This window comes from Poecile atricapillus, chromosome 1, assembly GCF_030490865.1.
Source record: "Poecile atricapillus isolate bPoeAtr1 chromosome 1, bPoeAtr1.hap1, whole genome shotgun sequence".
In the NCBI taxonomy this organism is placed as follows: domain Eukaryota; kingdom Metazoa; phylum Chordata; class Aves; order Passeriformes; family Paridae; genus Poecile; species Poecile atricapillus.
This window is the reverse complement of record NC_081249.1, coordinates 163,893,511-163,905,599: the sequence shown is the minus strand read 5'-3', so window position 1 is coordinate 163,905,599 and position 12,089 is coordinate 163,893,511. Positions and strand designations below refer to the sequence as shown.

General features: G+C 38.4%; 1 protein-coding gene across 1 annotated transcript in view; it reads left to right on the top strand.

The window, feature by feature from the left end:
• EML5 (EMAP like 5) overlaps positions 1–5,364 on the top strand; it is a 94,298-nt gene extending 88,934 nt beyond the window's left edge. Inside the window, exons 39-42 of the mRNA XM_058845060.1 lie at positions 704–807; positions 2,489–2,642; positions 3,468–3,568; positions 3,883–5,364. Coding sequence (XP_058701043.1) covers positions 704–807; positions 2,489–2,642; positions 3,468–3,568; positions 3,883–3,919 — 396 coding nt within the window. The 3' untranslated portion in view covers positions 3,920–5,364. The remainder of the gene's footprint in view (positions 1–703; positions 808–2,488; positions 2,643–3,467; positions 3,569–3,882) is intronic.
• Positions 5,365–12,089: the final 6,725 nt, after the last annotated feature.

Here is a 12,089-nt window from a genome sequence, read left to right as displayed (position 1 = left end):
TGCAGAAAATAAGCAAAGAAAGGTGAGATATTTCAAGCCTCCTGTGATGTGTCTCCCTGCCTTTTTAACTCTGATGCTGATGGGCTATCCTAAAAGAGGAGGGAGTACAGTCTGTCATTCTGCAGGGCCTGGGAGCCCAAGGATTCTTCATCTCTCTTACCAGCATGATTGCATTACATGTCTTTTTAGTGCACTCTTTGTGGAGCAGCACCAAAATCATGGTGTTGAAACTTCCAACTATAGGAGGGCTTTAGACATTTCTTAAAATAAAAGTAAAGTTAATATAATATACTTTCTATATTTTATTTGCATTTGAGAGGAGAAATAAGCTTATCTCATTATCAGATCAATATTTACAGCCCAAGAGGAACACATTTGTGTCAATTTTAAGCACAGGAATTTATTTTGCCTTATTTGTATATATTCACTCACTAACACATATGTGCAAAATGTGAGTTGTTTCAGTTATTTTTTACTAATTAGACATTTAAATGTTAAGATTTTTTATGCTTTCTCACTATTGCTTTATGCTTGTATAAATTTCTGAGAATTTTCAACTCACTAAGTTTTCTCAGTAGCTATTACTTTATGGAGTAAAAGGTAACTGTCACAAAAAAGCTTTTCAAAGCCCTCTGGAATTATACTTTCATCTTTTGAAACGAGTTGTTTCAAACAGTATGTATTTTCTGTGGTCACCTCAAAGGTCTCTACGGGGTCTTACAAAAGGCAAGTGTATGAAGTGCCTTCAGGAAAGCAGCTTGTGGACCAGGCTGTGATTGACAGGATAACATGGGCTACTTGGACAAGGTAAATGATTCACCTATTTACATCTGTTAAAACACCTGCAACTTCCAGGAGAAGCAGCTCCCATTTAAAAGCATATTTAATCTCTTCAGTCAGGTATTTTCTTTTAACACACCCATCTGCTGTGGCAGCAGCTCCCCTAAATGCAGCACAGCAAAAGGCAGCACGGAGCAGATTCCCTCCGTACACAGGGGCTGTTTGAGCTGTAAGGAATCTGAGAAAAACCCATCTCTCACATGTGTCCTGGTGCTCACTGGCTACCTCTGGGTGCTTTGATACAACTCTATCAGCCTCACTATTTGTTTCATTGCACTCTGCAAATTATCTGGAATAGTTCACTGTTTTTTTTCAGAATAGTGATGAGAGTACAGGGTCAGTTAAAACAGATCAACACATGATCAAGACAATACACGACTAAGGTAATTCAAGTTTATTTACAGTACCACACTAATGGTATCCGTATAAGTTGCTATTAATATTTGCATATTAGAAGGCATACAAAAGTACTTTTAAATACCTTAAAGTTTATTTCTTTCAAGATATTACATGGCATATAATATCGTATTTTATTTTTATTTTGCAGTTAAATTATTTGTTTTCTATTCTGTGAAAATCTGATTTTCTGTGCCATTTTTCAGTCTCTGTTGCCTGCTTTTAATTATCGTCCTCTAATTATCACCCTCAGACGAAAATTGAGAATAAATATGTTTTTCCACATTTGAACCAATTTAAACAATAAGAACCCTGACTATTTGCTGAAATATGGAACTAAAACGATACACTTTTAGAGGGCTCTGCAAGGCTCATTTTGATAGATTTCTGTTTTTTGTTTAGGTAATCAATTTTTGTCACCTTTTTGAGACAAAAACAAGAAACTGGTCTTTCCTGATTCAATTCAGTATGTCTGATGTAAATCATGCTTTTTAGCATGTAGTATACTGTGCCCTGAATTGGGGGGAAAGAATCACATAAAAATTCCCAAATCATTGACTTATTAACAAATGATAAATTTCTTGTTTCTTTGCCTTCTTGGAAGTATGCATATACCTTGCAATCAGTGCTGAGTAAAAGCCCTTTTACAAGGCTTTGCAAAGGAAGTTTTCTGGACTTTTAAAATATTTATGTTTTCAGGGCAGGGCAATTTTTCTCTCTCTGATTATAATTAAAAATCTTCATTGGACTCAGAGAAACTTTTCTTTTGATTGATATGAAAACTCTACAGAAGCAACAGAACATAATTATATGCAGCAGAGAATATACATTTTTTTTTTTATTTTCCAAAAGCTGAAGCTTATTCATCTCAGGCTTATGCCATGGTGTTCTATTTCTAAATTGTCCTTTCTTTATTTCCTTTTTTTCCTTTTTTCTTTTTTTTTTTTTTTTTTTTTTTTTGCAAATGCCTCACTAGAAAGTAGTAGTACTATTGATTTCATCTCTGGTACTCTCACATTGCCATGGGCTACATTATTTTGGGAATTATATCACTGAATCAGTTTCAGGGGCAATTATGGAATGATTCAAAAATTAATTACAGAATAAAAGCTATATAAGATGTGCATGTGTGAGAATAAAATGTAAACATTGCATTTTTATAGAAGCAGTTAGAATATGAGATCTGCTTCCTATTTCCTGACTCTTGTTTTTGCAGTGATTTTCAAAATAATTTCTTGGTCTTCTGTTTCAGTGTTCTAGGGGATGAAGTAATTGGAATCTGGTCCAGGCATGCTGAAAAAGCTGATGTGAACTGTGCTTGTGTCTCTCACTCGGGAATCAATCTCGTAACAGGCGATGATTTTGGCATGGTCAAACTGTTTGACTTCCCATGTCCTGAAAAATTTGTAAGAACATATTTTTGCATGGTTACAACAACAAGCACTGTTGCTATTAGGATCTTGTCTTGTTTCTCTAGAAGACATATGATGGAAATATTTTCTTCTCTAAATCTGTAGCTTTTTAAAACTCATCTCTGTAGTCTCACACGCATGTTCCACATCAGAGTTTCCCTATCATTTTGTGCAAGAGCCCTTGCTATAACCTCTTGTAGGTGTTGATATTGTCTGCCAGTCTGCTTTAGCATAGTGCCTGCCTAATGAAAATCTCAAAGCCCCTAGTAATTTCTCTGATCCATTTGTCAGATGAGGAAGATAGCTGGTGATTTAAGTCTCATCTGTGTATCTTCACGGATGAAGGGTTTACAGATTTTTCACTTACATTGTTAAAATGTTTTACTGGTTTTTATACTTTTAATTTAAAATGTTTTTTAAATTTATTTTCACTGTTAATTTTCAAGATTTGAGACTGTACAGGGTAAACAGCTCACACAATTGCAATGAAAATATTTTGTTTTCAGAGTGTGGAATTTTACACAAAACTTGGAAGCTAGTCATGTGACAAGATGTATTTAATATTATTGTGTTAGCTTGAGCATTCTTTCCAATTTGCAGATTCTCTTTTACTGGCTGACAATTTAATCTGCACTGCAGCTCAATTGTAGTTCTCCTTCAGGAGATCTTTCACATTTGATAACCTATATGACTTTTGGGCATTATAAATATGTGATGCAATAAAAAGGCAGATAAAAAAACATTCACACTTTTTTTGATTTAGGAGGTTACAGAATATTTAGACTCTCTCATTCAGTTGTTGTTTGGGTTTTTTTTCAGGCAAAACACAAACGATTTTTAGGTCACTCTGCCCACTTAACTAATATTCGATTCACAAGTGGAGACAGATACGTGGTCAGTGCCGGAGGGGACGACTGCAGGTAGGTGTCCATGTCATTGCTGTCAGGATCTACACACCACTGGACATGGACAGTCCATAGCAGTGTAAAGCTCAAGCTCAGCCTTTTATGTGTGTGCTTGCTTTCCTGTTCGTACATAGAGAAAAAGATTTTTGTGACAAAATAATATCCCAAATGTTAATGAGAACAGCTGATATTTAATAAGTTAAAATATTCACATGAATATCCAGAACATCGTTATTTCAGTGGGAATTTATTTTGGCTGTGTTAGCCATTTCTCTTAACAACTTTGTAGTCTTCTATAGCTCATATTTAATTTCTTTTTGAAAACACAGCTTATTTGTTTGGAAGTGTGTGCATATGCCTCATTGAGAGAGACATGGAGACTTGCAAAGAGGAAACTGCATGAAGTACCAGGCATGAAATACCCAGGACTGCGATGTGACATTCTACTGTGCCCTGCATGCGTAAGAAATGACCCAAGACACAGAGCAATCTGTCTCTGAAAGACCTGGAGTCTGCCAGAAGGATGGACTGTCACAAACACACTGAGGCTGCTAGGTTTGCTTCAGTGTCAGCTAATCTGGGTTTGTATTCCACTCACTGCCAGATGTTGAATACAAAATATGTGGATGAAAGGAAAAAGTGAATTGTTAATCAATGTACAGTTTCACTGCAAGTTCTTGGGGTTTTAATCAAGGGATCCTGTTGCTGACCTAGTGCTGTACATTGATCTATTTTCAGCATGAATGTTTTTCCTTTAAGTTTTGAGGTCTAAATAGCATAGATAAAGAGTATTCCATATTTTATTACTGAGAGAGACCATATATTAAGTCTTAAATAGATAGTATTTTAATAAATGTTTAATTATTATAATGGAAATTATATTTCTATGGCTGGTCAAAAGGAAACATCATATCTGATGAAGCAGAAAATAATAGAGTTGATTCCTTATGACTGAAATATTTCTGTATTTAGAGGCCTGGGTCACAGTCATGTCTGGTGAAAGCCGTTGGATATGCATGATCTTCATGGCTAATTTAGTGTTTTTGTTGCACTTAAACATTAAATTAGTTCTATGAGCAAAAATAGATTTGCTCACTTTGCGAGTGCCTTGCCCACTACTTAAAAGTCTAACTCCAATTTTTGCCTTGTGAATAAAAGTATTCTCAGTGGAAGAGAGATTATTGCTTTGTTACTTGACTGGGCTCTCTTGACTGTGAGCCTCTCTGCTGGAAATGAGGACCAGGGTGAGGATTTTGTAGTCTTGTTGTTGATAAAGTTTGGGATGTCAGCAGTGGCAAAAATAGAATTTCAGAGCAATATGAATTGATTTTATTTTCTCAGCATCATAGGGGAGATTCAGAGAACTTTCCGAGCACTATATTTTATACATTTGAACTTTTTAATAGAGCTAGGACTATCTGGGAGATGTCTCTATTCAGATTTCTCTTCTGATTGTAAAAAATGTCCAATCATCTGCTTCTTTGAATGGACCTGCTGTCACCTCAAACATTTATTCTATCCTGCAACATAACTGCGATTCTAAGTTGGAAAAACATTTCAGTGATAATAAAATCCTGAACAAAGCTGTGCTTTGGGTACAAGTGAGGAAGATTTCATCAGCTGTTTGTCTAAATCATGTCCTAGAGAAGCATTAAAGACAGTAATGCTGTAATATAGCATGTGATATAGCAGGGATCAAAAATCACCAATTATCAGCACTGCTCCCATTGTGGCATTCTGCTGGGAACAGAAAGATTTCTTTCTGTGTAAGCCAGCATTGCTTTGACAGTGGCACTTTTGTCAGTCAGTCATGAGGCTTTGATATTTTTCATCTCTTGCATTTTCTTATGCCAGATGAAAAAGAAATAAACCTCATCTCTTCTTGTAATCATCTTGTGTGCTTGTTGGTTACAGAGGGAATGGGAGGGCTTGCAGGTAGAAGAGAAGGAGGAGGAAAGTTACAGAGCCAAAGTTTTGTGCTCTCTTTCTCTCCTTGTTTTGTGCTATACAAAACTAGTTATGCAACTGTCCTAGGTAATACATTTTATATATCGAAGTATAATAAATATTTATTTTAAAGAAGTTGATGAACTAGACAGTTATCAGGTTTCTCAGCATGATGGTTCTCAGCAAAGTCTTGCCAGTCATGCAGCTGCTATTCCACTGGAATAAAACCTCTGAGGATTTGGTTGTGAGTGTACAGGGAGAAGATCTTGCCAGTAATGTTTTTGAATTTAGGGGAATTGCATATGAGAGTTGTGATTAGACCTGATGTGTCTCATAACCTTGTTTCCTGTCTGTCTGTTGTACATGAAAATTAGTCTCTGGTGTTTATATCTTCTCTTTACCAGAGAAATGGTTTGCAGTGTGCTCTTTTATGGCTGTGATTCTAATCCCTTATTAAACACATCTGTGCAGGACTTTCGGACTTGAAGTAAGATTTGTCCTGCCTCTATTTTAAAGTTGCCTTTCATTGGATCAAGATGGATGACTGTTAAGAGCTCACTCATAGTCTGTCCTACTCAGACTGCCAGATTAAAGTCCATATTTTTCTGTCTCTGAGTTTCCCCGACAAAATCCTAGGCTGTGCAAGCTCTTCCATAGGCCTTCACCCAGTGAAGGAGGTATGTGGATCAAGAGGGTTTGTTCCTCAAATCCCTGTCATTGGTCCTCTTCTCCTCCCTCCCCCTATCCCCTTCATTAATGCTGTGCCTCTCCACTGATGATTTGTCCATTGGTGCTTTTCCCCTGAGGAATCCCAAAGGCCACACCAGAGCTGAAGGATGAGCAGGAGGGACAGGGCTGAGGGCTGCAGCCTCCAGGGCTCCCTGCTTCTTCACTCTCTTCCAAACCTCACCACTGCTGTAAAGGGCTGGGATGGGAGCTGGAAGCTTAAACTGACAGCGTTGTTCCTCCTCTTGCAGCCTGTATTGGTAACCAGTGTTTTCCCTGGTGAAACTGCTCTGTGGTTTGCCGGGTAAAATGGGGGCAGCCAGCTGGGAATGATCACAAATGCTGAGGAGAAGAGTGAGCAGAGCATCAGCTGCAGTTTGGAGCATAATGTAGCTGTGATTCTCTGCTGAAGTAAAGAGCTGGCTGTCAGCATGGTCCGAGCTGGCAGCTTTATGGTGTTTTTGGTCTTTTTGTCTGTGATGGTGCTTGCTACTGTGCCTCATTTGCTGTTTACATTAGATGCTACTGTAGTAACTTGCTAATTGTTGCCACCCGTGCTTGAAGCATGTGTACATGGGAACTGATAGGCAGTGGGAGCTCAAGGCTGGAAGCTCCACAGAGAAGTCAGAGGATGACAGAACCCTGTAGGATAGGCCAGGGAAGAAGCTGGAATGTGGAAGGACTAGTGACAGCCTTTCATCTGGAAGCATCAGAGAGAACTGAGAGCAGGAGGGCTTTGCCTGAAGCTGGAGAAAACCTCTTCTGGGATTATACATCACCAGGGATGCAAAAGGGGAGGCAAAAGTTCTTTATATAATTTAATCACTCATAGTGGATGATTTTTTACTGTTGCTCGTCTTTTTGGTTAAAAGCAAACATATATCTTTGGGATCTTTAGTCAGCAATATTTTTGGTAATAAAAGAAATTAACTAGAGAACTGAGTATAAATAAAATAACATTTCATTTAATAAAATAAATATGCCTTTGGAAGCTAATAAGCATACTTAGAAAAAAGAGAATAAGCAAAATTCAGCTCCTAGGAGTAAGGAAATATAAAAAATAAACATATTTAGAACTGAAAGTTGCCACAGTGCAGGAACTGAGGAGCACAGTTGGGAATTAGGCCAGAGAGAAATTAGCCAAATATGTAGAATCATTTAGTCTTGATTTTTTTTTTTTTTTTTAATCTCAAGAAGGCAGTCAGTATATATGACTTTTTAGTTTGCTAGGGAAAGCAAGAAATGCTGTGAAACTAAAGGATAGGACTTCAGAAAATTTAGGGTGTTTTATCACTTGATGACAGCTGAGGAAAATAGCACACTCAGAGCAACTCCTGGCTTTGCTCTGTATCAAGATTTCAGTGTTAGCAAGATTCATTTCAGCATTACTGAACTTTCTACCAGTCAGGTTAATGCTGACCTGGAATTGTGCCATCAGAAAGCAGGTCCCCTGCAGGTGAGACATCTTCTCAGTCTAAAACAAGACCAACACAAAGGACTTCAGTATGAAGAGCAGGACTTGGATAGCATTCAGAAGTGACTTAGTTTAAAACCATGATCCAGTTCTCTCTGCTGCTGCCTGAACCACCTCAGCCCCGCTGTCTGAGCTGCCAGTTTGCCAAGAGACCCAGGGCCCTTGGGGCGCCCGAGCGCCAGCCGTGCGCACCTCCTCTGCCTCGGGATCCCACCCAGAGCCCGGCCTGGATGGGCTGGGCAAGTGTCAGAGTGTCACAAGCAAAGGATCTTGGCTTCAAATACAGCATTTAATTAGGCAAGGAGACATGTTCCCTGTTTCATTATCAGCGTCAGAGATGTGACCAGCCTTAATCCTGAAAGTGTTTTTTTTTAAAATTCTTTTAAAATAAGCTATAGACAGATGTCTTCTTGTCAATGTCTTGGACAAAGTGGAGCATCCTATAGACCCTGCAGAAGGAAGTAAGACTGCAAATCACAAAATGAATTGCCACATCAGTGATGTAAACACCCCTACTTGCATTGCATTTGCGTGCTGTTTTGTTCTAATTGTTTTGGGTTTTTTTTTTTGCTTCCTTGCAATCTGCTCTGTTTTTCTAAAATTGTTAGCAGCATTTGATTTCTGCTCATGTGGATAGATCCATGTGCTTGCCAAAGCCTGCTGTCATTCTTCATACCACTCATTGTTGGGTGATACCAAGCCCATTTATGTTGTTGGCCCTGGCTTCTGCTCTTCCCTTAACTTTGACTTCAGGCTTGAACTCTGCATACCTCCTTTTAGAAATAAAAATAGAATAGTTTTAGGTGTCTAATATGCATAAAAGTCACAATAGATTTCCTTACCAAAATAATTTACATCTGAGAAGTACTAGGTGGTTTCTCAGTCTTTGATGCTAGAACAGGTAAACACCATCCTTTTCTCAGTTTACAATCAGCAAACCAGTCAAAACCTTGGTACCTTGACCTGCTTTTTTTTTAACTGTGAGATCAGCAATCCAACCTATTCACTACTTCTTTGGAAAGGAAGAGGGAAAAAAAAGCATGGAACATGTGTTCCCTTCTCCATCCCTCTGTTTAAAACAAAACAACAAAATGTGTAAGGTCTTAGCATGATGACAGCAGGCAATTCTTCTAATTTCCATAATGCTTATAATTGCCTCTTCTTTTTGGAATTAAGGAACATAGGGCAGAGGAAGCAGTAACAGGAAACCAGTAAACAAACACGGAGAAAAGGCAGAAGAAAGGAAAGTAGAGAAGGGAACACTCAAAAATAAGCAAAGGAAAGATGAAAGAACTGACATGAGTGGTGGTGAGTGGCAAACATCTTGTTTCAAGTGGGAAACATTCAGTGGCTGCTTGGGAAGTGTAAGGACTGGAGAGCAGCACAGTGCTCGAGGAAAGGCTGCAGGCAACTTTGGTTGCTCTGTTTTTGGGAAGACGCAGCCATTCCCACTCACTGCTGTCTCCACTTCCATAGCTGTGGGACACTTGTTTAGAGCTGAGGTGCAGCATCAAGCAGCAGGCTACCCACAGCTGCAGTGGATGCAGTGGAACAGAGAAAGTGCTGTAAAGACAGAAGTGCTCCACTGTACTGAGAGCTCAGGCAAAAGTGTTTAAGGATGTATTTTAAAAGGCTACTTATCTTTCCACCTAAACCAAATGTGGATTGTTTTAATAGGTCTCTTCTGAAAATGCTCTTCAAACAGAAAATATTAAACCAAAGAAATATTATATTTCAGAAAACTCTTCTTAACCAAGCTGTTGCAATTACTGCGTCTTGTTTCTTTCCTATTCAGCAGTTCTTGATTCTCTTCCCAGGCATTCACAACATTTAAGATGATAGACATGAAAGCTGTGGGCTCTATTACATTTAACTTGAGGTGTGACAGCAAGAGTAACCTGCAGAAGGTGGTTCAGATCCTACTTGAGCCAAATTTTCTTTCAGCAGTTCCATGCCATGGGCATTCAAATACATAGGAAGTCAGGTGAATGTAATTAGACCAAACGAATACATCTGAGCAGAAATAAATCAGTACCAAGTTCTTGATTTTGTCCCATAGTGAACCATTACTAACAAGAAAATAATTATGGTAAACTTTATGTAGAAAACAATCCAAACTCATTACGGGTGCTAGTTAGACAACTGGACTTTTACTTGTAGCAACTCTTTGTCAGAAACACAAAATTTGTGCATGAATAGCTGGACTGATCCTTCTCTACCTGCTAGAGGGCAGTTGAGTTTGGGACATGAGAGACAGGATGTTCCTGTTGCTTGGGACATTTGGATTTCTCTTCCATAAGCCAAAACAGGTGTTTCCTTAGTTCCTGTTGCTGTTTGTGGTATACCTTCAAGAGCCTACACAGTGATTTTGCCCTTAGCAGCATGTATGTCGCTTAGTTTGGGCACAGATATCATGTGAGAGCTTATTGGAAAACAGAAACCAAAACCAACAAATGTCAAATGTTTTTTGTTTTTTAATGATAACCCCTGAAGTATTGTCATGTTTGTTCCAGTGATGTGAAGATCTGTGTGACTGCACTGTTTGCAAAGGAAAGCAAGCTCTAGCTATTTAACTGCTAAGTGGCCCTCACAAAGTGGGTGTTTTAACCAGAGGATTAAGGCCAGTTGTGCTTTACCAGTTTTCTAAGATGAAGGGATAATTGCCACTGTCCCATTGTGTGTGGTGCTGCAGAGCTCATAAAGCTGCTGCTGCCTTCAGCTGCTCTCAGTGGGGCTGAGGCAGAAGACAAGGCCATAAGGACAAAAGAGCAAATAATTGCAATGCTTTGGTGGGTTCTGAAAAAGGGCTGTAGTGGAGGGGTATTTTAGTTTCAGTCCTCTCCAGAATTGTAAGCCCTTAGGGAAAACAAAAAGACATGTTCATGTAACACCCTCCATTATTCCTTCATTAGCTTTGGCTGTTACTACTCTTCCTCCTTCCCACAGAAACCCCTATCCCAGCTCTCCCCTCCCAGCCACCAAATAAGTTTATTTTTCCAATGTACTGCTTGAGAGGGCCAACTTTAACCACAGCTTTGCTGTTACTGTGGTCATATGTAATGCAAAGCCAATCCCAAGCATTCTGTTGCTGAAAATAAATTTTCTATTGACTTAGTTGCAAATTCTTGAGATGGGGGAGAAAGGGGAGGATCTTTCCACGCAATGGAGCTGGAAGTGGTACTGCCATAACACCACGATTTTTACAACCACCAGTGGCACCCAGGACATGTGCTACACTGTATTCTTTTGGAACCCAGTAAATATCCTTTCTAAAGGAACTCCAGGCATGAACACAGACAAACATTGCATGAAATAAAAATGGTTTCCTGTACTTTTCCTGTGAAATGTTGGTGCTGTTGGGTAGTACTTTATACACTTCTGGTCTGTTTTTCCTTTTCTTGCTACTATGTACCCTGGTGTTGTGGTTTCAGGTGAAAAATAGCTTGATTTTTTTTTTTGAGCAGTATCTGGTAATTAGCTTCATTTCTACTTTTTAGTTCAGTTATGGGTATACAGCATAAAGTAATGGAAAAGCTGCATTGCTGATTTATGGAGCAAGTTAAGGCATTTTAATGTAAAATTCCATATTAGAATACACTCAAGCCCAAAATCATAACTTGAAAATGTAACGAAGTAAATGCATTAGAACCATTTCCTTTTTAAAAAAAATGCACTTCTAGCTTTGCAGCTTGGTTTGTTCACTGTTTATAGCAGAGGAAAAGCTTTTCTCACGCTGAGCACTGTGCAGTTGGTGACAGCCCAGCACAGCAGTGGAAATGCAGCAGTGGAGATGGTCCTGGTCTTCTGCTGCCCTTACAAATTCTTGTATCTTCATCTCACATGGAAAACAGCTTCATGCTGGCAGCTATTTCTGCAAGGGACAGCTAATGAAGGCATTGGGAAATTCTGTAGAAAAATAATGTTCTTTGCAGTCTTTCATCTGGAAACCCATCCAGCAGTGCTCTGTACAACACCAGAGCACATCCTCTCCTCTCCAGTCCCTGTCAGGTCACCTTACAAAAATATTTTACTGTAGTTCTTTAAGCTTAAAATGCAGTTGTCTGTTCAGATTTGTTGTTTCATTATGGAGTGTGTCAGATAATCCCTCTTGCTTTAACGAGAAAAAAAAAAAAAAAAAAAGAAAAAAAAGGTATTTTAAACTAGTCCAAAGGTATGGTCATGTATTACTGTATTAAGGATCATGGGTTTAAGTGTACTCCATTTTGGTTTCCATCATGAACACCTAATTCCTGTAACAATGTTTATGTATGTTTATTTAAAGTATATATATATATAAATATATATAAATTAAATGTCAGATTTTTGCATTAAGATTTTTTTAAATTTGAATATGAACTTTGAGTACTTTATTTAAAAAAAAAATTAAAA